Below are 24491 nucleotides of genomic sequence, written 5' to 3' on the forward strand. Positions count from 1 at the left end.
ACAAAAATTATACCGAATGCCAAAACATGAAAAAATTTCTATTGCTTCTTTCTTTCATAAAAAGTTTTGTGATGAATTGAGATATTCAACTTGAAAACAATATTTCTGAAAATGATGTATTTGATATGTTTATAAAGAAATACATGATGAGAAAATTTGTAAAAGAAGTCACAAATTCAGACAATTATAATTTGTTGTTCATTTATACCCGATGCAAAGTTAATCTTTGGTGTTAAAGTAATTAGTTATTTTCTGCAAAATGAAATTGAAGTTTCAACAGTGAAATATTTGATAAAGCCATAAATAAAACTTTTGGCAAACTCTCATGTACAATGAAATGAAAGAAGAAAAAATATTTTAAAATTGGAGGATCGTTCAAGAAGAAGAAAGAAACACAACGAAAAAAGACAGGAATACGTAAACATCAGTAAATTACAGAATATTTGCTGAGCAAAGCATGCTGTTAAAAAAAATTCAATCAATTTTTCATTCTCTTTAAAAAATTTACCAAAAATATAATTATGTCACTCCATGCTTCGCATTTTGTAAATCCGTCCTTTTCTATCTCTTTCTCTTTTCCGTAAAACTGATATTAAAAATAAAAAAAATAAACTAAACTAAACTTCGTCCATGCTACACAGAACTTTTACTGTCAATATCTGAATATCCAGCCTTTGACTTAAAGCAAGGCGAGAAAATAAACTTTATTCCATCGACAACCAATCCTGGAAGCATTTTCCAAAATCCAACAAATGGTATAATCTCAATTCCTTCTTTCTTAAGAGCGAATTTCTAAGAAATAACAAACAAAACAATTATTAAAAAATGAAATATATATATGCCTTGAAATAAATTGATTATAAAACAAACCCATATTGGAATTCCAGCTGCAAAATAAAGGAACAACAAAACTGAAAATATTATCAGCATCACTGATCCAAAACTTAACCCCTTTTTGGAATTCTTTGGATCATTTTTTGGATCGTCTTTTGATTTTATTGCGCATCCGTGCTCAGAAAGAAACGTTACAGTGTAAGAAGATCCTCTAAATTGAAATAATTATAGAATGTGAAAATTTAAATCAACAATAAATAAATAAATAAAAATATTCAATAATATATACGAGGGCTTATAGGTCGTTGAGTTTTTATCAGAGCACTGAAGTACAACTTTGAACTCCGTAAAACCGTCGTTTCGAGGATCCCCTTTTAAAATAAAATTATTTTCAAAATAAAAACTCAATCAATACTAATCAAAAAATATGAGCCAAACATGTAAATTCAATTCCTTCGCCCTCATCAAGTGGTGCTGTTTTCATAGAACTTGCAATTGCAATAGTATAACAACTATTATATGTATCATGAAGAAAAGCAGCAATGTCGTCATCTGTATCGCAATTCATAACGCCAGATGTATCCACTGTTCCAAAGTTCCAATAAATATCATCATCATTAACATGGCCATGATACCTCAATCCGCTTAAATAAACAAAAGATTTCACATTTCGACAGCTCAAAGAATAAGCATAAAAAGTGCATACCTTTTCAGAATAAGTTCCGAATAATCATACTCTTTCCCACCAACAACTATATTTTTTGCGAATGCAACCGTGAAAAAAAATAAACCAATTCCTACCATTCTTCTTTCTGATCAAACCTTATTATTTAAATGTGATTTAAAAATTGTCATGCACTTCCGGATAAATTCATTTTTCTCATATGCAAAAATTAGCCAATTTTTTATAATAATGACAATCTTTTAAAACAACTCAAATGTGATGAATAAGTGATCAATCAAAAAAATATGATCTTTAATGAAAAAAGATGTTTTTATGAATAAAAAGAATTGTGTAATACATTCATCATTTTTTTCATTCATAAATTATTAAGTTAAAACATCAGACCTGAAAATGTTTATTGATTCAAAAACAAAAGGAATATACATGAATAAAAGTTTTGAATAATCTAAAATTTGAACAGAAATATAAATATTGAACTAAATGAGAAGAACTAATTACTAGAGAATTATAGCTCCTAATCTTTTAAATGTTAGATAATTTCTTGCAGCTTAAATCATTATGATTATTTTTCTTAAATATTCAACTTATTCCAACTGGAAATTAATTCTTAATTTTTTCAATATAGAAGGATGAAGGAGAAAATAGTGAAGCACTCAAAAGATGGGATATATATATATGCAAAACAACAACAACAACAACAACAACAACAACAAATGCTTTCTTTACGAATCAAGGATAGAAAAAATTAAGAATTTTGAAATTATAAATGATTCACCAAAAATCAAATCTGTGACAATTGAAAGACCGAACGAGTACAAACATATTAGAAATTAAAAATTTTTTCAAGAAATGCAATTCAAACAACTTAATTGGCTTCTGATTGCTGATGATTTTCTTTATTTCCCCAACCAAAACATATCAATCCCACGCTAATCACTGGTACAACAAACTCGATGAAAAGCAAGAACAGAGAAAAATCAACAAATTCACTTGTTTATACAATGTTTTCATTTTCGCAAGTTACGGAAACAAATTTCTGCTTTGTTTACATTATTTGCCTTTTGAGAATTTGGATTGTTGAAAATATATCTCTTGAGATATGCATTGAACAGAAGAATGAAGTTCATTGACTGCGAAAAAGTTGTGAAATAATATGTGTAATACGAAAAGAAAGCGGCTCCATCTTATGGCTATCCATAATACCGCACTTGAAGAACGGGGTTGAAATGACATTTTCAGTTCAGAGGAAAATTATTAAACAGCGATAGGATAGGAACTCTTTCTCGGAGAAGAAGAAAAGGCTCAAAAAACTGAGCGGCCTTTAAGAAATAAATCATCTCCTTGAAACTACACTTCATACACTTGTCCGATTTATTTGAGCGCTTTCAATATCATCATTGCTGTTATAAATCACCAGAGCGTTATCAATAATTGCTAATCTTTTACAAGTATCTCACTTCCAATGAAATAATTGTTCGTATTATTAAGTCAATGAACAAAGAAAAGAAATGAATGTTAAAATATTTGATGATTACTATGCAAGAATCAATAAGCTCGATTATTACCTGATGTTTGGACTTCCGGAGCATTTTGAGTGTCCGTTCAATTGCACATCATGCATAATAAGACATATTCATGTGGAAAAGAGTGAAAGAAAAGAATCACGCAAAACAACGAAGATAATTTGTTTTTCTGCAAAACAACGCTTCAAAAGCATAACGGTTGATATTGTCACTTAAGAACATAGTGAATAAGTTTTGCAATTCCCATTTGCCTTGCATTTGTCATTCTGAATAGTTCATATTGATTGATGGAAATAATTATATTTTTGTATTCCATGAAAAAGTTTGATCAATTGGATATTTTTGAAGGTTTTTGTTTGCATGTGATAAATTAAATTTTAAGTTGTTTAATTTGCTTTAAAATCAATGCTCTAATATTCATTTAATTTTAGGTTCCAACGATGTAATTTTAAATAAAAATTAAAAGTATTCAACTATCATAATAAATTTTTTAATATTTCGGATCATTTCGATGAAAAAAGCTTTCATTTCTAATCTGAAAAACTTTTTATTGTAATTTTTCTTTTAGAATTGTTTTGGCTCTTTAAAATTATGAGTGTGTTTTCGATTTAATTTTTGAGAATGATCAAAATACCTATAATCAACAGTTTTTGATCAAACAACTTTTCATACCAAATAGGCAGAGCGTAAATGTCGTTTGTTGATCAGAGAAACATGGAAAGATTGATTGCACAGGATAATCTCAATCTTGCATTTGATGCTCGAGCTCAATTTGACCAACTCAGGCACCATGCAAACACATTGTTTTCGATCGTCGCTGATTTGCCTTTATTTGGTGATGACTTTGAAATTCATTTTCAAGAAGTTTGACATTTATATTTTGAGCTGTTTTATTGAGATTTTATTTTTATTTAAAGGCTTTTGCTGCATTCGCAAAATTATGGACATTTCAAAGGCAATATAGAGTATTATTAGATGCGTGCCCCAAAAAGCCTTTGAGAAGAATAGAGATAGGAGATATTGCCAGTCGCATTGGAATGTTATATGTTCAATATTATCAACGGAAAAGTGATCCAAAAGTTTTTAGTCTTTTTTATTTTTTGCTTTAAAATCAATAAAATTTTATGTTAAAATTTGCTATGCAATATGTTATATTTTCTCGCTTAATTTTAGTTTTTGAATGAAGCATTTACTTTTTATAAATCTGTTTTAGAAAGGAAGTATTATTCTGAAGCATCCACAACTGGTAATGTTGGAGAAATGATGAAAAATCTTCGATTCTTGTTTCGATTTCTTCATTGTGCTCTTTTGATGAGAGATGAAATTATGATTCAGCACATTAGACAGGAAATAACAGTGTCATTGAAATTTGCCGAATATTATTTTAATTCAGAAGGAATAGAAGGCTGGAGAAGTCTGCTTCTTCAAGCAGATCGTTTCATTAACGTAGTTCTTTCTATTGCGCCTCCATTTTCACCTCCACACACATTCATGCACACAAAAACATTGATATCCAAGGAGAATCCGAACAGCATGATGGATGCTGTGCTGGGGATCGGAGGCTCATTGTCTTATGAAGAAGAATTGAAATTGCGCTTTGTAAGAGCACGATGCCGGGTAGCTATGCGCACACTGAAGGACACGCCCGCTCACTCCCTCCTGTTTTCACGTCTCACCAGCACGTCTCCGCTGTTCAACCCGCAGTCGCTCTATTACCAGCGCTACGACAAACACCGGCCTTACTCTGGGCACATCATCAGCTTTGGGCAGGGCTACTCGAACGCTGAGGGCCACAGGGCAGGAGTGCTGGTGGCACTGCGCTCGTCGTTTGCCACTGGGTACAATGTCGGCAGCAACACGGCAGCAGAAGGCAAGTGCGACCCAGACTCCGACGAAAGAGAGAGAGAGAGCGGCAAAGCTGCAGACCGGAAAGGAGAGCAGAGGAAGAGCCTGTCGCTGCTGCTCGGCAGTGAGCTTGAGGAGAAGCTGATTCTTCGGCCGTACCAGGGGCTGTGGAGCGCGTGCGGGATGCTGCACAGAGGGCTGAAGAGAAGCACCGTCTCTTCGAACTACTCTCCTTCGTCTCCGATGCTTTCTATCACGCCAAACTCCGCTGCTCCTGCGAGGCCGCCTTCAACCTCATCATTCTCTTCCTCATCGTCATATCAGTTGGATGATCTGGTTGTGCCAGTCACTCTGTATAATGGTGTGGGTGTGTGCCCAGCTCCCAGAAAGAATGCGTCTTCTTCTTCTTCTGCACTCAATTCAAATAAAGACAAGAATTGTGGTTTAACAACAACTGGAAGTGAGCGCAATGCTGTTACTCCAACAGCTCTTTATGGAAATGCAGTGGAAGAGAAAGAGAAAGAGAAGGAGAAAGAAAAGAGCAGAGGAAAAGGAGCAGAAAAGGAAGAAGAGGACGTGTTTTATTACTACACTTCATCGTCAGCTGTGCCTTCTATCTTCGCTCAGCCTTCTTCCTCTTCCTCCTCCTCCTCCTCTTCTTCCACAACCTCTCCAAGCTCCTCAGCTTCTTCCTCATCTGCACACACGCCCACACTTGTGACTCTATCACCTCTTCCGTTTCCCCTTCCCCCTCTTCCTGTCTCCTTCTCTGATTATGTCATCTCTCCAATGCCTTCCACCTGCTGCGTGGCAGACGCCTGCTCCCACAGCAAGTTCTCTTCTCCTTCCTTCTCCTCCTCTTCCTCTTCCTCTTCTTCCTCTTCTTCTTCTGCCATATCCATCCACTCCTCCTGCACTTCTTTTCCTTCTGTTGCGCTGAATGAATGCTTCCTCGTAAGCGGCGGGTCTGTTTCTGTGTCATCTTCTGCAGCGTCGCTTGGCAGAGTCACGTTGGATGCCCTCAGAATCGCGCAGGCGCTGCAGCTGTTTGTGATGGAGGTGAAGAAGTGCGAGAAGGAGGAAGAGAGGGAACGGAAGGAAGAGAGAGAAAGAGTGGAGAGAAGAGAGAAGAGAGAGAGAGAAAGAGAGAAGGAGAGATTAAACCAGACGCGCTCGAGTGGAAGTTCTTCTTCTTCTTCTTCTCCTTCATCCACATCCCCCCAGTCATATCATGCATTTCACCCAGCCGGCTTCTCTGTCTCTCCTTCACTCGGCGTGCTGTCTGGTGGGCCCAGCACTTCATCTTATATCCAATCATCTCCTTCCTCCTCCTCTTCTTCTTCTTCTTCTTCCTCTTCCTCTAAATCTTCCTCTCTGAAGAGCAAAGCCAGCAGCCGGCAGCGCCGCATGCAGTTCATCTTCCCCGAGCCTGCGCCATCGCCTACTGAAGAAGCACTTTCCTCTATGCTATCCAAGCAGAGCGGAGAAATGAGTGATAAAACCAGAACCGGAAATGGAGTCACATTGCTGTCGAATTCAATGACGTCTTCAGAGCTGAAGGAAGGAAGCGAGCAAAGTTCACACGCGATGCCGTTCTCACAGGCAAAAGAGGCAGAGTCACCCGAGGCGAAAGAAGGAGAAGGAGACAGGGCGATGGCGATGATGATGAAAGACCAGGAGTCATCATCAGCATCAGCTTCATCAGCCTCATCTTCGACAGAGCCATCGTCTTCTCCTTTCTCTTCTTCCACAATGTCTGCTCCGTATCCTCCAAACATGCTCCCGTTCTTCAATCATTCATCAACTCCTTCTTCTCCTTCTCAACCATCATCATCAACATCACCTTCTTCTTCTTCTTCCTCTTCTTCCTCTTCTTCTTCCAACCCACCCCTGACCCACCCAGCCTTCTCCATCTCCTCTCCATACAACCCTTCCGCCTGCACCTCGTCCTCTGCCCCTCTTCTCACCCCTTCTCCAATCCCTTCGCCTTCTCCTTCTGTCTCTCCTCATCCAATCCCCATTGCAGGCGCCATGTCTTCACAGATCATCTCAAACACCTCCCTTTTTACCCCTACCCTCCTCACTCACCCAGACACCCCAGCTTCTGCTGAGTCTGTGCACTCTGGAAAGAACATGATGCATTCACAGGAACAGGGCGGATCGCACTCTATGCGTGGTTCGTCATCCTCATCTTCTTCTCCCTCTTCCTCTTCTTCTTCTGCAATCACCCCGCCACGTGGTTCAAATACTCCATCCAGTTCTGCTACATCGCCTATGTCTCTGTCTGGGTCTTCCTCTTCTCCTTCCTCTTCTTCTTCCTCATCATCATCATCACAATCACTGAATAATGCTTCTCCTTCTCGTCACTCTGAAGGTGACTCAACCATCAACAATGGACAGATGTCTGGCCAACACTCGCACTTTGGATCTCTCTCGCCTTCTCATAACAGTCAAGAGCGCTCACCTCAGATGGCACAAAGAGGAGCTTCTGGTTTATCTTCTTCAGTTTCTTCTTCAGCTTCTTCTTCAGCAGCCATGCCTCGCTCTCCTTCAAACATTACTGGCAATAATAATAACAATAATTCAGCATTCAGTCAAGGTGCTCCGCATTCTCCATCGCTGCATCTGCACACGTCTGCCTCAGCCTCTTCTCTTCCCTTGGCATCCACCTCAGCTGGCTCTGCCACAGGTTCATCATCATCCTCTTCCTCCTCCTCTTCTTCCTCTTCCACCCCTTCCGCTTCTGCTCTTTCTGCTTCATATCTGATGTCCTCAATCCCACTCTCTCAGACTCTCTCTTCCCATGTCTCTTCTCAGATCACTGCGGGTAATGGAATCCCTCTTGTAACCAACCCCCGTATGTTTCTGCTGCCCAACCCGCCTTTCCTGTCGCTGAACTCAACACTCGCACAGGCATCGGCGTTGTCTTCGGGAGCGCAAAGGAACGAGAGAGGGGTGGAGAATGTGACGCTGATATATCTGTCTGCTGATACACACCCGTCGTGGATAGGGAAGAGCACGTATCAGACGAGCAGCGCGGGGAAAAGCAAGAATGGAGGAGAAGGAGAAGGTAAGTTTGATGAGAATGAGAAGGAGAGAGAAATGGAGAGAGAAAGAGGGAAGGAAGGGAAAGGAGTGAGTGATACTATACTCATGTCTACACCTGCTCCTGCGAAGTCTTCATCGGAACATTCATATTCCTCAATGAGTTCTTCTTCTTCCTCCTCTTCTTCTTCACAGTCTGGTTCCCATTCTCCAATGAAGCCAGGAGCCAGCACAAGCTCTATTCCAAATGCAGATCCCAAAGAAGAAGAAGCAGAAGCAGCAGAAGAAGAAGACGCAGCACCTCTGATGCTGTCTGAGATGATCATCCCATCAACAGCATCACATTTGTACATCAAGCCTTATCTGCCTGTTGTGGCAACAACATTGTCAACTGCAGACTTTAAGGACAAAATGACAGGAAACATGAAAAAAAGTGCTGAAGCTGGCAAAAAAGCTGGAAAGAAGAAGGAAAAGAGACTTCGCAACACGAAAAAAGGGAAGAAAGTTAAAAAAGAAGCCAAACAAATCATTCAGCCAGGGTTCGCATCACCCGAAGCAAGCAAAGAATTCGTCCCAATCAACCCAACCGCGAGGACATCCAGTGAAAGTTCTCCATTTGTACTGCAATCTTCGCTGTCTCATCCACAGCCGCAGTCAGCCGGTCAGGAGATTCCTTCAATCGGCCAGTCAACACCCACAGCACGGTCGCTGGAAGACGGAGGCAAAGGAGTGCTGAGTGGCATTCTTGCAGCTACAAACACACCAATCAGCGGGTTTACTCTGCCATCTCCTTCAAAACAGATTAATCAATTGGCAGGGAAACAGGAAACTTCTTCAACCACAGTGCTGTTGAAGCCCTCAGAAGACGGAAGCCCGCAGAATCTGCATGTGCCCGAGGCACGTGGAGTGAGCAGCGCTGAGGCTGATGTGCCGATGGATGAGTATTCACTGGTGGGTGATGGGAAAAGAGGAGGAGAAGGAGAGAACGAAGAGGAGATTGAAGAAGATGGTATTGGTGTTGGAGGCGTGCAGAAGGCACCAGTTACATTGATCTCAGGCAAAATGACTGATGAAGCAGCACTTTCAATGAAGAAAAAGAAAAAGAAGAAGAAGTCGAAGAAGTCTAAGAAGAGCACAAAGATAAGGAGTTCAATTCTTCCTTCTCCCCATCAGCTGAAGATGGCAGGTCAGACCAAACACGCCAAGGGCTCACACAAAAGCACCCACAAGCCAAAGAGCAAGCAATCTGAGCGAGGCGCCTCTGGTTTTGTGTCTCCACAGCACCGTTCGCCTTCAGAGAAACATGGGCTGATCTCCATTTCGAAGCACAAGCCAGTGCCACTGCCGTCGTATGGGGTGAATGTGGATGGCTCTCTTGTGGAGATGAATCCACTTGTGCTGTCGATGCAGTCAGACCTCTTCTCACCCACTCCGAACACAGCCACAGAAGGGTCCAGCCAGCTGCTTGTGTCTGGCTCTCTCTCATCTGACTATGCAAGCTCAGCTGAAGACGAGAAGGAGAAGAGCGATCAACTGGGATATCTGGACAGCAGCATGAAGGGCAGTGCAGAAAAATCGATGTTCCACCGCCATCACAAGGGAGTGTCACACAGAGACCGACGAGGCGACAGGAGAAGACGAAGGCACCACCACAGACACAGACACAGCGGGAAACGAAGCGAGGACGAAGAAGGCACTGAGACACAGCAGCAGGAAGATCTGTTTGACGCAATCACAGGTGTGCCTTACATCACCGCCCCTGCGTTCCCTCAGATCATCCAGCCACAATCCTTCTCTGCTGCCCCGCCAGACCCGTCCTCCCCATCGCCTGCACCTTCCTCACCACTCCCTGGGCAGAGTGGCTATGTTGACGTGGACTCTGCTGAGTCTCCCGCACATCTTGTCAACATCTCTGCAACTGCCTCGCCTGCAATTGTTCAGGCAGCACGTCCTTCTTCTACAGCATCTGGGCTGTCTACGGGCTCTGAATCCCCTTCGTCCGTGCCTTCTGTGTCGAGTGAGCTGTCCCGCTCCTATCAGCAGCGCGTGGGGCTATCTGAATCTGTTGACTCGTCGCTAAGATCTTCATCGATGCTGATGCAGGCACACGATGCAGAGAACGAGGACTTTGGGTCGAGATTGGCAGCAGGTGGGAGAGGAGAAGAGGATGAGGAAAAAGAAGAACAGGAAAAAGAAGAACGAGAAGAACAAGGAAATGCACAACTGCCAAAGAAGGCATTTGCGATGGCGTTTGAAGAAGACGATCTGTCGCCCATTAAGCCGACTATCATTGCGCCTTCTGTGCGGCAGGGGGCTCAGCTGCAGCAGGGATACGATCCTCTTCTGCAGCAGCAAGAGCTCCAACGAGGAAGAAGAAGAGAAGAAGAAGAAGACGAAGTTGATGAACTGGCAGAAAGAATCGAACTTGAAGGGCAAGATGATCGATCTCTTTCTCTCTCTCGCTCTCGTTCAGAACTGCGGGGTGCCCGCCACGCTCGAAGTGGAAGCAGAAGCCATCACCGCAGCCATCGCAAGCACAGAAGCTGCCCTCGCCCACACAGGCAGCACCACCGCTGTGCACGCCACCAGCCGATCCACGCAGCCAGAGAGAAGAGGAAGAGGCTAATGAAGAAGCTGGAGGAGAGGAGAAAGAAAGAGAGGGAGATGAACAACGACGATATTATGAAGCCGCTGCTTCCGTTTGGTAGGCGCACGAGCAGCGATGTGAGTGGGAGCCAGTCAAGGCGGATGAGCGGGGGAGGCTCCTTTGACGAGGCAGAGATGGACGAAGAGCTGGAGAGAGGGCGGGCACACGGCAAGGAGCACACGATGTTCACGCCGATGACACACAACAGACTGTCTAATGGCTCACCACTGATTCTCACAGGAACTCCGCCCTCACGAAACTCCCTGAGAGGAGATGTGGACATTGAGAGAGAAAGAGAGAGAGAGGCAATTGAGCAGCCGTCGATCTTCACACCCGGTTTCTTCACTCGCCGGCCGTCGCTTTCGCTCTTTCCGAAGCTGGCGCCTGTTGTTGTCATTGACAGCAGATCGAACCTGTCGCAGGCTGTTTTGACATCAGATGAGAATGAGAATGAGAACGAGGATGAAGGCAGCGTGGGGAAAGGACTGGAGAGAGAGAAGCAGCAGGAGATGGCAACGACAGTGGCTGAGGTTGATAGAGAAGAAGAAGAAGAAAGAGAAGAAGAAGGAAGGAAGAAAGCGTCAGACAAAGATGAGGACGACAGGCTTGGCATCACATCTTTGCACACTCCTGTATTTGACACTGGAGTCGAAACAAAACATTCTCCTTTGTCTTCTTCTTCTGAGCCGCCGAAGTCTGTGTCTGTTGCAAGCGACCAGTCAACAGACAGCGATGCACCAATTCTCCGTCCTATTTCTCCGAGCAGAGTGCAGCAGCCGATGATTGTGCAGCCTTCGTTCTTCTCACAGCCTGTCTCACGAAACACGTTTGGGCTGGGAGAGGGAGATGAGAATGACGATGAGATGGAAGAAGAAGAAGAGGAGGAGGAGATGGATGATGAAATAGAGGAAGGAGAGGATGAGGATGAGGAAGAGGAAGAGGATGAAGAGGAAGATGAAGAAGATGAGGAAGAAGATGAAGAAGAAGAGGGTTCTGAATCGAGCGAAGATGTGTTTGAAGGCAGCGGAGACGGAGAATACAACGAAAGACGTCTTCATTCAAGCGAAGGAGATGAGGACGAAGGTTCGTATCCATCTGCTTCTTCGCCAACAGAAATGGCAGAAGACGATGATGAAGATGAGGAGGACATTGCGAACATGACCGAACACTCAGTCACTGTGCATACCGACTCCTCTTCTTGCTCTTGCACATTCTCTTCGACTTCTGAAGAAGATGACGAAAGCGAATTTGGTTCATCTTCTTCTGGCTCTTCTGCTTCGGAAGCGTCTTCTTCGAACTCTGAATCCAATGAAGGGAGAAGGAGAAGAAGGAGAAGAGGCGGAAAAGGGAAAGGAAAAACGAGCAACATCATCAGAAAAGTTCGAGGCGAATATGGAAACTTCGATGGCAGCAATGGCGGAGATGATGAATACGAAGAAGAAGAAGACGATGGAGAAGATGGAGAAGGAAGTGAATCTGACATCGTGTCACGAGGCGATGACAGAGCAAGAGAGCTGGCGGAAGAGCGGGACTTCAACGACGAATTCAGTGTGCTTGAGATTGAGCGGACACACGCGCCGTTTGGAGTGGAAGAGTACAACGGCCCCCCGTCTCACATGGACCCTGCCACCACAGCACAGATGAGCTCGTCTTTAATGTCCACTCAAACAGGCTTCTTCTCCTCAATGCTCAATTCAGGCTCAAATGCGTTCTCTTCTTCATCTTCATCTTCATCTTCTTATTCTTCTTCTGCCTCTTCTTATTCCGGAATGCCTCTCTCTGCTTCCTCCGCAGGGCCAGCTGGTTCAACTGGCCTTTCCTTCGGAAGCGTCCCGACGATGGGTCAATTTGGCACACCTTCATCCTCTTTTGCTCTGTCTTCTGTGATGCGCTCGTCACAGCCTGTTGCATCGTCTCCGTTTGTGACGACTTCTTCTTCTTTCTCTTCTGCTTCGTCTGCTTTTGCCTCGTCTGCAGCTGCGTCTGTGCCAATGTCCTCTGGCTCCATCGGCGTGTCTCCATTCGGTGCAGGTGCTTTGTCGTCAATGTCAGGAGCAGCCAGCAGCTACTCATCGACCTCTCCTTCTTCTTTCTCTACTTCTCCTTCTCTCTCCTCTGCCCCTCTTCCTGGCTTCGGCCAGCCATTCTCCTCTGCTGTTGATGCCAGCACCTCGTTTTACTCATCATCTGCGCCTGTCCCCACTGCCCCACGCACAACCTCCCCTCCTCCTTCATCTTCATTGGATCAGCCTTCTTCCTCTTCTTCTATCACTCGAAAAGGATCAGTCAGCTCAGGAATGTCAAGCTCGCTCCAGGCGCCTGTTCTGCCGCGTCCAAACATTCTCATTCCACAGGGCGACATGGGATTCGATGCAGTTACTCCCATCCAGACAAGAAGAAGATCACATTCGCAGGCAATGCCTCAGCAGCAGCAACAGCAGATGGCAGCAGCACGAGGAGGATATGGAGACTATTATGTGCCTTTGACTCCTCAATACTCATCGTCTTCTTCTTCTTCTTCTTCTTTCTCGTTTGGCCAGCCGTCGCAGTCTCCTCCAACTGCCTCTGTTTCCACCAGGCAGCGCAGCGCCACACTGCAAGGCAAAGCCACCCGCCCTTCCTTTGGCCGGCCCAGCGATGCTTATTCCTCAATCACCTCTTCTTCTCCTCTCTCTTCTTCCATTTCGAACAATGCCCTGTCGTCTGGTGCTCCTTCTACGTCTGCGCCTTCCAACTCCATCCCTCTCTCTGCGTGGGGCGCACCCGCCGGAGCCATCTCCTTCCTGTCAGTCACACCAGGAAGACAGAAACTGCAGATCTCTGAGTCTTCTGCCTTTGCTGCTCCGTCTGGCTTCTCCCAGCCGCATTCCGGTTCTTTTGGTGCGAATGCGTCAAACATTGCTTCTGCTCGCCCGTTTGCCAACACCCCGTACAGCTCTTCTTCGCCTCGCATGTCTTCGTCTGTTGGGCGTTCGTATCTGTCTCATCATTCTTCTTCTTCAACTCCATCCTCATCTTCTTCCTCAGCATACGATGCATCACTCACCCAGCAGCAGCAGTTGATGGCTGCAGAAGCTGCCCGATTGCAGCGGATGTATCCATCTTGCGTGTCTGTTTCCCTTCTCCAGACACTCAACACAATCAAACTGCCCCTGCTGCGTCCGATTCCTCCATATGACTCCATCACTCCCTTGGACATTATCCCGTTCACCCGGCGTCCTCTGTTCTTGATTGTGGACTCAGACGGCTCGAAGCAGTTTTCAGCTAAATCAGCCACATCAGTGCGCTGCTCGAGAAGATGTGCAGCATCTGCTGATCGTCTGATGCACCCGTCTGTTCTGCCTCCTCATTGGCAGAGCGAGACTGCCGAGCTGTCTCCGTTCCATCGCTTCGGCCAGCCTGTGGTGATTCTCATGTCCCCCTCACAGCCGCTGTTTGTGCCTTGCTACTATTTCGCGGCTCTCCACGCACGTATCAACCAGAAGGCGCCATACGCCCCCATCAACTCCTTTGCACACCACCCAGACTGCCCTTGCTCTTGCCTCAGCAGCACTGCTTTTGCTTGCCCATCCTCTGCCCGTGGCTCTGGCTATCCGTCTGCCTCTTTCTCTGGCCAGTCAACTTCTCCGTTTTCTTCCCTGTTCTCTTCTCCTTTCTCAACAGAAGCTTCTGTTTCAACCTCTATTTCTCCTTCTCCACTAAAGTGCACCTGCGGAGCCTCCACACGCCCAGTGCATCTGCTTCCTTACATTCCTCAGCACTCTGCCGTTGGTCGCTTGTACACCCTTGCTTTGTCTGATCCAGTCAGTGCATTCCTCCTTCTGTCGTCTTCGCTCATCTGCCACAACGAGCTGGCTGCTGTGCAGAGGCTGTTCCCTTCGGCCAACTCGTTCCCGCTCCACCCGTCTTCAGTACCGTCCAGAGACAACCTGAAGATCATGGCGAAGATGGATCATCTGAGAGAACAGGAAGAGAAAGGATCTTTGTCTCCTTCTTCTTCTTCCTCTTCACCTTCAGCTTCATCATCAACTACAACTGGATCTTGTTCAGGAACAGCCTCAGGCTCCACCACCCCGTTCTCCCTGGATGCCACCGACAGCTATCTCCTGTGCTCTACTCCTGTTCATGCTGCCCCTCCTTCTCTTTCTCCTTCGCCTCCAAGCTCCAACACACCCAGCCCTGTGCCTTACTGCGGTGTGGTGCCTGCACTGCAGTCAGGAAACAGAGTGCCCTTCAGCACCAGTCCAACATCTGCTGCATGCCCGTGCCTCGCTCATTACATGCACCAGATGGCGGTCTCTGCGCGAAGGCTGGCAGAGAACCCATACTATTCGTCTTCTGCATCTTCTACAGGCTCAATCGGAGGAGTTGGGAGCTTCTCGGTACCGCTGTCACCGTCTGCTAATTACTCGACAATGTTCGGAATGGACGATGGATCACAGGGAGAGCCAATGTTCACACCGCATCTGTCGAATCTGTCGCGCATCATTGCCAGTTCAGACAGGCCGCCCATGGCATTCTCCACAGGTGATCGCTCGATGGCTGCGCATACAGGCTATGGCTCGTCCTCTTATTCTTCTGCTCCTTATGCATCTGCTGGCTTCAATTCGGGCTCATCAAAGAGAGGTGCGTTTAGTGTTGATCCAGAGCTGACTTTGTTCCCGCGGTCGAACATTTCGTTTGAGACGCTCCTGCGCTGCAGAGAGCTGATTGAGCGTACGTTCATTCTGATGACCCATCTGTATCTCCATCCACACCTCCATCTGCCACCGCCACAGGCATATGCAGCAGTTGAGAGCGAATTCGGCTCTTATTCTGGTACTTCTGGGCCTTCTAGTCCTTCTTCAATGCGTCCGCTGGATTACTCGTACCTGCGCCTGTGCGAAGACCCGTTCCTGCGGCATCTTGTGCTGCGGCATGTGCTGCTGGTGAATGTGCTGCATATGCACATCGCATACCACAATGCGCCTGCGGAGTGCTTCCCTTCGTGCAACCCAACGCTCCCTGACTGGTTCTTGTTCCACCCGGTGTGGAAGGCACTGGTGCTGGCACTGGCAAAGGAGTGCGGGGTGGAAGGTATTTACATGGGCGGGAAGTAAAATGAAGCTGGAGGAAGAAGGAATAAGATTTGCGGGATTGCGGATGAGAAGAGAATATGAAAAGAGGCATCTGAACAGAAAAACAAAATAGTTAAATAAAAAAAAATTTTTTTTATTGCTTTTTTGACAGAGATGAAGAAACAAAATAAAGGAAGCGATTCTTTCTGTTCGGTTAGACTGAAGAGAAGGAGTTAAGAGAGTTGGAAAAGCAAAAGAGAGAAGAGAATCAGCATTCGAATGCAGTTAGAATAATGAGAAAAGGGAGAAGAGAAGCAGAGGAGAAGGGGGTTATGAGTTGTATTCATTATTGGCGAACTGTAAAAAAAAATAAATACCTTCAGAGATTGATTGACACACAACACATTTTGTCCATCTTTCTTAAATTTCATTCACGTGTTTTTCTTTTAAACATTTTGGTATGTTTTGTTTTTGGTTTAATCCTTATGAATTATCTTAACATTTTCTAGATTGCTAATTCCTTTCTTTATTATCATTTTTTATTATCCTTTCTTTCTTTTTATTAAATTAAATTTCTTTACTTTTTCATTCGTTTCTTTTATCATGAAAATAATTAGCAAATCAATGATTAATATCTTTTTTCTGTATATTTCATTTAATCTCTTTTTCTTTCGCATATTCTGTTATTTTGTTTCTTGAAGTCTTATTTCAATCATTTGCTTTCCTTGAGCTTTCACCATTCTCAAAGTTTAAAGGTTTTTATTCCATCTACTTTGACAAATTCAAAACGCCGTTTATTACTATATATTCCTTTATTCCACAATTAGATTAATTTTCACAAACATATTCAACATTTTTCGCTCTTTGCTCACTTCCTTCCTTTCGAGTAACCCTAAAGAGGGATATATATGCAAATTTTGTGCATTTGTTTTGATGATTACTTAAATTAACTTTATGCCAAAAAATTTTGAATGGGGTTCATTCACAATACTTTCTGATCTTGGAAAGTGAACGAAAACTTCTTATCTTAAAAAAAGAAAAGATTAAAAAGATTTTTATCTATTATTGCTCAAAGCAATTTTTGTATCATGGAAAATGAATTGTTCAATAATGAAGAAGTGGAGAAAGATTTGATAAATTGGTCTTCATCAAAAGTTTGACGTGATGTGGCGGAATTAAAGAAGCAGCAAGGGCATAAGCCTTTGAAGCTGACTGATATGAGATGAGAAAAGGAGATAAAATGAAATGATTTATGAAGATGAAACAGTATTTGAGGATTTCAGTTGTTCCAATTCCGCTCTTGCTTCATCCCTTTCCTTTATAAGACGTGCGACTGTTCTTTTTGCACCATCATTTAAATAAAGAGATGTTGCAAGCTGCCGTTGAGTTTCTTCGAGTTGCTTTTTGAGATGTGAAACTTGAAGCATTGCCGCATCCCATTCACTTGTAAGTTGTTTTAATAAATCTGGAACGGACATTCCTGGCAGTCTTGTTTCTTTTCCGGACTCTTGGTCTGATTGCTGAGAAGACATTTAAATAAATTCCTTGATGGTCTGGATCGTAACCAGAATTTCAAAAGAAAAAATTCAATCAGAAAATGTCTTCTTTTTCAAAAATAATTGAACTCCAAAACAAAATGCTTAATTATAATTAGTCATTCTTTGAAGTGTGGTAAACTTTTTTTTTAAATATTGCTTTTTTTCAAATTAAACACAAAAATTAACTCAAAAGTCTTTCTGTTCAATTTTATTTTTAAATTTAAATATAACAAAAATAAAAATGTTGTAAAAAAAAGTTAAACAAAACAAAACAAAATATAATAAAATTGCCAATTTTCATATTTCAAATCTTTTTCTTTTCAAATTTTTTATTTTAAAGATTAAATGGAATAGTTCAATTTCATTTATTTAAGCGAAATTTTGCAATTGAATCCAAATCATTATGTAGTATATCTCTTTCAGATGTCACGAAACACACTCCAGTCAACTCCCATTGTAGTTTCGCCAGGAACTAAAGTTTTCTCTTTGTTTATATCCGACAAGCGAGATGGCTGAGAAGTCTGCATCTGTGAAAATGAGAGCAAACCAGGTGAATTTTTCGTTCTCAATGAAGTGGAAGTCAAAGGGGCAGAGGGAGAAACAGAAGGAGAAGGATAAGGAGAAGACGAGGGTGAATGGGAATGCGAGCGGGAACGGGAGCGAGAAGAGGAAATGAGAGACGGGCGAGAAAGCAGATGCAAGTGATAAGGCGAGGCAATAGATTGGAACTGCTGTGTGGATTGGCTGTATGAAGGATAAAGAGGAGGGGTGAGCGATGAAATGAGGAAAGAGGAAGGAGAAATGGACGTTCGTGTGAGGTTGGTCTTTCGGAAGACAGAATCATCTGAAGAAATGTGAATATCAGTGAAAAGAGGGGAAAAAAAAAGAATCAATAAAAATATGTTTATGAATAAAAAAGAATATGAACTACAAATTGTTCAATAGAAAGGATAAAGGAAATTCAAAAAGAAAGTTTTATTTTTTCATTTTACAACTTACAACAAAAGAAAGAAAAGAAAGAAAGAAAAAACTCAATCTAATTTCCTATCACACCATCATTCCCTTTCATCATTTCCAATTCCTGAAAGAGCTCCTTCTCATAATGCTGCTCGTCAATCAGCTCTTTCCTCTCTTCTTCCTGCATCGCCTGCTGCTGCTTCATCATAATCTCCCTCTGCATTTCCTGGTTCTCTTCTTCAATCCGCCTCAGTTTCTGCTCAATCTGCATTCTATTTATGTATCTGGGATCAGTCTCACTCAAGTCACTGCCTGTGGCTGTGCCAAAAAGGGAAGGCGTGGTCGAAGGCGAAGGAAACGGCGACATCTGTTTCTTCGCCACGTAATACGACGACGCATCGACTGCAAGGTGCGTAAACACAGACCCAACGCCCTGTGAAAACGAGGCATCCAAATAGCTGCTGGTCAGAGAAGACGCTCCAAATGGGCGCAGACTCTGCAGAGATTCCTTCGCCTGCGCTGAAAATTCCGCAGCGTTCAACCTCGCCGAGATCGGCGTGGGCTTCAGCAGCGAATTCGGCGAAGTTGCTGTGGGATCATTCGATTGGGGTGCTGATGGTGGGCTTGCCAGCGGCTGCTCAGCAGGGACGGAGTAAGCGATGTACATGGGAGGCTGCTGGGAGTCGTAGACTCTGCGTCTCTTTGACGGAAGTGAAGGAATATCTGCAGAGCTTATCTGAATGTAACCAGGAGAGTTTTGCAGCAAATCGTCTGAAGAGCCGCTGCCGCTGCTTTCTCTCAAACGCTGCTCGTCTTTGATGGATTCATCGAAATTCGGGTTTCTTTTTATTGCTTCGTATTGAAGATTGCTGCTTTCTTTTTGGTTTTCTGATTCCCCAAATATTTTGCTTGACTGATAAACAGAACTGTTTCTTTGCTGCAGCTGATTGTTGTAATTCTGTGATTCATTCATTCCAAATTTCATTTCTCTTTCTTCCTGCCCTCTTTCTTCAATGTTCCTACTTCCATTATCCAATCCTTGTAGTTTCTGCATGTTATCTGTTTGACCCTCTCCTTGCTGCTTTGCCTTCAATCTCTCCATCTCTTGCTCCATCTCCATCTGCTTCTGACTCAAGTTCTTCGCTGCCTCTTGCAGAAAGATCGTCCTTCTCCTGGGCGAGCGGTACGGTGACGTCACAGCTGTTGACGTGGCCACAAACACAGTCGGCGGAGTCAGCTCTGTCGGAGCCACAAGCACAGTCGGCCGTGTCGGCGGAGTCAGCGTCTGGTGCGAGGAATTGAGGGGAGCCTGGAGCGATGTGGGGAAAGTGAAAGGGGTGAGGTAGGAAGAGTATGCTGTGCGGATCTTTTGGGTGATGGGGGTTTCCGCGATGGTCTTGCGCCGGTCGTCGTGGAGGTTGGTTTTTGTGCCGAGCAAATCAGTCACAGAAGACAAGGTCTGCCTGCGTGTGACTGTGGAGGATGGATATAAGAATGAGGATGTGGATGCTGATGTGGATGAAGTGGAAGACGAAATTGAAGAAGAAGAAGAAGACGAAGGAGTGTAAAGCAAAGAGATAGGAACGGTTGAGCGAGAACCTGATGATGCTTGAGACGCTGGTAGTGAAGAAGAAGAAGAAGAGGAGGAGGAGGAGATTGAAAGCTGATCATTAGACTGTGGATTCAATTGATCGTCAGATTCAGCTGTGATTGGAGTGTGTGAAAAACTGCTTTCAATTTGGTCAATGTTTCTTGGCGTTGAAGAATTATATGGTGTCTCATTTCCAACGTTTCCTTCATTTGCGTTGGGAATGCTTGTGCTATCAGAAATATTTAATGCAGAAGAAGAAGAAGAAGAAGAAGAAGAAGAAGAAGATGATGATGATGATGATGAAATTGAGTTCTGGTGTTCCTGAAACAGTTGTTGAGATGCTTCAAAACTTGCAGCAGAACCTTCACAAGCAGATGAAGCAGGATAACTTGAAGAAACAAAAGAATTTGAAGATGGCTTAAATGCAGCATTTTCTGGTTTGTAGCAAGCAGCCTGCGGAAGCAGCGTATTTCTCCGGCTTAATGATTGATTGAATGTGTGCTCAGTGGCTGGATTGCTATGAAAGGACGTGAACATTGTTCCGACATCTTCTCCTGCTGGCCCCAAGTTGGCAAACACCTCATAAAGCGTTTGGTTGTGCTCTCCAGCATCTTCTTCATTGGAGGTGGAGGTTCTTGCACTTGCTTGGCATTGCATCAAAGAAGAAGAAGAAGAAGTTGATTGGCGGGGTGTGATATCAGCTGATAAGCGAGACGAAGCAGCAGAAAGAAAAGGCACCGACAGCCTCTTTCCAGCATCATCGGTGGTGGACAGTTCATTTGTCATCCGCTCTCTTTCTTCCACACTCCGTCTCGCCCCTTGCCCGTATTGTGGCATTGTGCTGTATTCTTCGCTCAGCCTGTGCTTGCTTCTGTCAGACAAGCTCATTTCGCTCGACCGTCTTGCTTCGTCTTGCGAGAACGTAACCGAACGGCGTGTGGGCAGCCGAGTGAAGCAGGTGTTCTCGTCAGAAGGCGAATAGGTCAGCCCAGCAAACACATCAAACAGAAGCTCTCCGTTCGTTGTTTCAGATCCTTCGCGCTCAATGTTTCCGCTTCCTGGCGGAGTCACATCAGGATTCAAGCGCTGGGTCAATCTTTGTAGCGCATTCTGGTTTGGGTGCTGCTGATTCGACTGGTTTAAAGGGAGAAGCGAGGTGAAAGTGGACGATCGAAGCACAGGATCGAATGTGGTGGCGTCTTTCATCTCAACTTCTTCCACTTCGCTTCTTATGACTTTGTGATCGTTTTCTTGAGAAATATCCTTTGAGACGTACTTTTCAGCCCGTAATTCCTCAAAACTTCGGATATTTCCGGTATATTTGTCGTTATCATATCCTATCACTTTTGAAAATAATCCGTCATGAGCAAACATCCATTTTTCTGAATTGGACGATAAGTGATGCTTTAATGGATGTATCTTTTCTGATTGCTCCTGGGCTTCTTCTATTGTTAATATTCTAATTCCTTCTGATTGTAAAAATGTTTGGTGCCTTTTAACAAATCGATTATAAGTGTCTTTTAACCTATCAAATGGAATTGCCTTCCTTTAAAATATTTGAAAATATATTTTCATGAATTGCTTTCAAATAAAATATTCACACACATTTTCAATCCTTTAGCAAGTGCTTCGTGCGCTCCTATTATGTCCTTTTTTGCTTCTCGAATAATCGCCCAGCATTCATAACAAAGAGCAAATCTTTGACCAATTCCCTGCGCCTCGAGGTGCTGAAACACCAAATTTCCATCTTCAATATGATCTGCATATATGCAATAGCATTTTAAGTAGCGAATGTCATTTTTGTACTTCGGAGTCTGACTGAAAAGATTTATAACATGCTGAAGCGTCCTCAGCAAAATCACGTTTCTGTCTGGTAATGTTGATTGTCTAATTTGCTTGATTGTTCTGGTTTAAATTTTATGTTAAATTAATAAACGATAATTTAAATATATTAATTTCTTCAAACGCCATCCAATCATCCAAAGTTGCTTCTTTCGTGTTTTCCATAGATGGAAATTGTTTTTCGTTATATCCTGGAAAAGGAAATGTTTGATCGCAATCTTTGTTTGAAACAAGCTGTGGCTGTTCTAATAATTGCATGGGACGTCAAAAATTTTTAAAATAGTTTTTGAAGTGAATTAAAAAATATCATAATGGGCAATCAGGAATAAACTGCATAGTCATTTTCAACATTGCTTTGAGGATAAACTATTGGCAAAAAAATGCAAATAATTTTTTGAATTTGACTAGAAAAACAATTTTATGAATTTGGTTTTAAATCCAAAAACCTTAAAAAATGAAAATATTTATTATCATTGACGAAAATGAGAGCGATTATTTTTAATATCATGAAAATTTTTCTCATTATGGATAAAATCATTTTATTCACACACATTTCTTGTTTTGTTTTAAAGGTAATGCTTAGTTCGATATTGTATCACTCAAGTCATTTTTTGTGTTCCATAAAGATAAAATGTTTTAATTATTATTATTCGAATTTTTGATGTTCATCTCCTGTTTTTTCTCAGATAACAAACTCCAAACTCTTGTGTGGAACATTTGTGATATCAATAGAATTGGATTGTACATATGTGGGACTATTTTTGAAATTAATTATTTTTGATGTTAATATTCGTTTTCAGACTCTTGTTTGAAGGCAAAGAGATGAATCCAAAAATAAAGATTACAGACAGAAATGATGAATTGACTTTCATTCGTCGTAAACGACTGTCTAAATATCAAATACTTCGCAAACAAAACTTTAACAAGAATTTTCAAACAAAAGATGATAATATGTTAAATTATTCATTCCCAGGAAAAAAATATGATATCAGAAATTATCATACAAATTTATAAAATAATTATTACAAACAATAATAGTTCAAACTGTATTTATAAGAAAAACAAATTCCTCACGATCAAATAAAAAAAGAATAATGAAAAAACTAAAATAGACAAAACACGACAAAACAAATGGATAAATCATTAACATATATTGATGAGAGATATTTTTTCTCTTGGAAAATTCGATATTCTTTGTCTTTTAAAAAAATTGTTATTCAGATCATATGCCAATATTATTTCATTTATCTGAGCTGATCATTGTTATTTCCTTAATACGGCTAAATATCTTGAGAAATGGTATGTTGCTTTTTGATTTATTAACGTAGTTATTGATAATAATTTTGAATAATATTGTAATATTTTGTTATGTTTTGTGAAACTGTTAATGTTTCAATCAGCGTGATCGTTTTGTTCAAGTTGGAAGAGTTTGCATTTTGAATTACGGACGAAGACAACGTTTGTGCACGATTGTCGATATCATTGACCAAAACAAAGTTGGATATTTGTAATTAATCTGATTATTTTAAAAATTTACAAAAAATTTTCTTTTGTATTTATATTTCGATATATTTTTAAAAAATAACTCCTTTAAGGTTCTCATTGATGGTCCAAAAGCAATGACAGGAATCAGCCGTCAGGTTTGCAGTCTGAAGCGCCTTGCACTTACACCATACACAGTCAAGATTCCTCATGGAATTCATCATAAATATTTGGTTAAAAAATTCAAGAAAGCCCGCATTCTTCGTCGTTTTGCAAGAACTGCATGGGCTAAAAAGATCAACAAACGTCAACACAAGCTTCATGAATCTGACTTTGACAGATACAAAGCAATGAAAATTCATCGTGCTTCATTCTTTGGTCCACATGTTCCAACAATTCCAGGAAAAGAGAAGCCAGAAAATAAGGATAAGCCAGAAAAGAAAGTCAAGCGCGTGAAAAAGGTTAAATCAAAGAAAGAGAAAAAATCTAAAGCTACAAACACAGTGGCAAAATAAAAGACTTTACAATAGATTCACCTCATTCATTTGATCACTTTGACAGATGTTATCATTTCTCAAGAAAACATATGCTTGAACTTATTTTATCTTATTTCATTGAAAACGATTCAATGCTGTTTGACCTGAATCAATTTTGCTTTTCTCGAAATCAAATGAAAACGTTAATTGATAATAATATGCAAATGTTATTTAAGCATATAAACAAATGCAACCTATTTTTGGAAAATAAAGCATTTATCCTCTGGTTGATACCATTATAATTTTTTGGTTATTTTCTTTCAACAGTTAACATATTAAATTGATAATTAATGACAGCTTCAGGGCCTACAACATCTCTCTTTTCAGGTGGTGGTTATGTTAGTGAAGTGGAAAGTTCATTAATGAGAATAAATCAGCATCCAGGCGTTCAAGGAATATTAATAACACAAAACGATTTAAAATGCTCAAGAGTTTTGGCAACGAGCGACGAAAGTCCTGTTCTTTTAAGTAAAGATAATTATGCACAATGCTGCACTTCTCTTTCATCTCAAGCGCGCACTGCTATTAGAGATTTGGATCCAACGGTTAAACAGTTTTTTTTCCCACGGATTTTTTATTTTTTATTTTCCATTTGCAATGATAAAATTGTTAAACAGGATGATTTAAAGTTTATGAGAATAAGAACAAGGAAAACTGAAATTATGATTGCGCCAGGTTGAAAACAATGTTTTTTGTTACAGATTTTTAAGTTTTCTAATTTTTTAGAGCAAGAATATACGATTGTGTGCGTACAAGATCCAACAGCAAAAGCTTAAAAATCATTTCAATTTTCTTCGTTTTTTTAAAGCAATCATTTTTTATTTTTGTTTTCATTTCATTTCATGCTTCTTATTTTGATCTTTTCAGAAAATACAATCAATTTGAAATAAAATATTTTATTTCATATGA

At 41.9% G+C, this 24491-nt stretch overlaps 6 protein-coding genes across 6 annotated transcripts; 3 read left to right on the plus strand and 3 right to left on the minus strand.

Annotated features, from left to right (window-relative positions):
- Positions 1–265: 265 nt before the first annotated feature.
- On the minus strand, positions 266–1642 carry MONOS_4047 (uncharacterized protein). The gene is made up of 5 exons (XM_067874088.1): positions 1541–1642; positions 1273–1478; positions 1124–1205; positions 871–1045; positions 266–792 (listed from the first exon to the last, which is right to left on the minus strand). Exons 1-5 carry the CDS (start codon positions 1636–1638, stop codon positions 634–636), a joined length of 720 nt encoding a protein of 239 aa, XP_067731555.1. The 5' UTR covers positions 1639–1642; the 3' UTR covers positions 266–633.
- Positions 1643–3732: 2090 nt separating this feature from the next.
- Positions 3733–16551, plus strand: MONOS_4046 (uncharacterized protein; the record flags this gene model as incomplete). The annotated part of the gene is made up of 3 exons (XM_067874087.1): positions 3733–3906; positions 3960–4121; positions 4216–16551. 3 exons carry the CDS (start codon positions 3733–3735, stop codon positions 15676–15678), a joined length of 11799 nt encoding a protein of 3932 aa, XP_067731556.1. The 3' UTR covers positions 15679–16551.
- Positions 16552–16679: 128 nt separating this feature from the next.
- MONOS_4045 (pre-mRNA-processing factor 19) lies at positions 16680–17198 on the minus strand. The gene has a single exon (XM_067874086.1). The coding sequence runs from the start codon at positions 17166–17168 to the stop codon at positions 16887–16889; it is 282 nt and encodes a 93-aa protein (XP_067731557.1). The 5' UTR covers positions 17169–17198; the 3' UTR covers positions 16680–16886.
- Positions 17199–17369: 171 nt separating this feature from the next.
- MONOS_4044 (putative checkpoint serine/threonine-protein kinase) lies at positions 17370–21822 on the minus strand (the record flags this gene model as incomplete). Its single annotated transcript, XM_067874085.1, has 4 exons — positions 17370–18018; positions 18228–21268; positions 21328–21627; positions 21689–21822. The coding sequence occupies 4 exons, from the start codon at positions 21820–21822 to the stop codon at positions 17594–17596; spliced, it is 3900 nt and encodes a 1299-aa protein (XP_067731558.1). The 3' UTR covers positions 17370–17593.
- Positions 21823–22837: 1015 nt separating this feature from the next.
- MONOS_4043 (putative 50S ribosomal protein L14e) lies at positions 22838–23655 on the plus strand. The gene is made up of 3 exons (XM_067874084.1): positions 22838–22863; positions 22965–23060; positions 23160–23655. Exons 1-3 carry the CDS (start codon positions 22861–22863, stop codon positions 23559–23561), a joined length of 501 nt encoding a protein of 166 aa, XP_067731559.1. The 5' UTR covers positions 22838–22860; the 3' UTR covers positions 23562–23655.
- Positions 23656–23674: 19 nt separating this feature from the next.
- Positions 23675–24358, plus strand: MONOS_4042 (dynein light chain, roadblock-type; the record flags this gene model as incomplete). Its single annotated transcript, XM_067874083.1, has 5 exons — positions 23675–23679; positions 23796–23848; positions 23880–24127; positions 24200–24257; positions 24309–24358. The coding sequence occupies 5 exons, from the start codon at positions 23675–23677 to the stop codon at positions 24356–24358; spliced, it is 414 nt and encodes a 137-aa protein (XP_067731560.1).
- Between the last annotated feature and the right edge of the window lie 133 nt (positions 24359–24491).

This window comes from Monocercomonoides exilis (genome assembly GCF_001643675.1).
Source record: "Monocercomonoides exilis strain PA203 chromosome Unknown scaffold11-1913109, whole genome shotgun sequence".
NCBI lineage: Eukaryota > Preaxostyla > Oxymonadida > Polymastigidae > Monocercomonoides > Monocercomonoides exilis.

Coding starts and splice junctions, on each gene's coding strand:
- MONOS_4047 (XM_067874088.1), bottom strand. CDS start 1,638: ATGGTAGGAATTGGTTTATTTTTTTTCACGGTTGCATTCGCAAAAAAT. Junction 1,479..1,540: donor TCGGAACTTATTCTGAAAAG/GTATGCACTTTT, acceptor TGTTTATTTAAG/CGGATTGAGGTATCATGGCC. Junction 1,206..1,272: donor CGAAGGAATTGAATTTACAT/GTTTGGCTCATA, acceptor TTATTTTAAAAG/GGGATCCTCGAAACGACGGT.
- MONOS_4045 (XM_067874086.1), bottom strand. CDS start 17,168: ATGTCTTCTCAGCAATCAGACCAAGAGTCCGGAAAAGAAACAAGACTG.
- MONOS_4043 (XM_067874084.1), top strand. Junction 23,061..23,159: donor ATATCATTGACCAAAACAAA/GTTGGATATTTG, acceptor AACTCCTTTAAG/GTTCTCATTGATGGTCCAAA.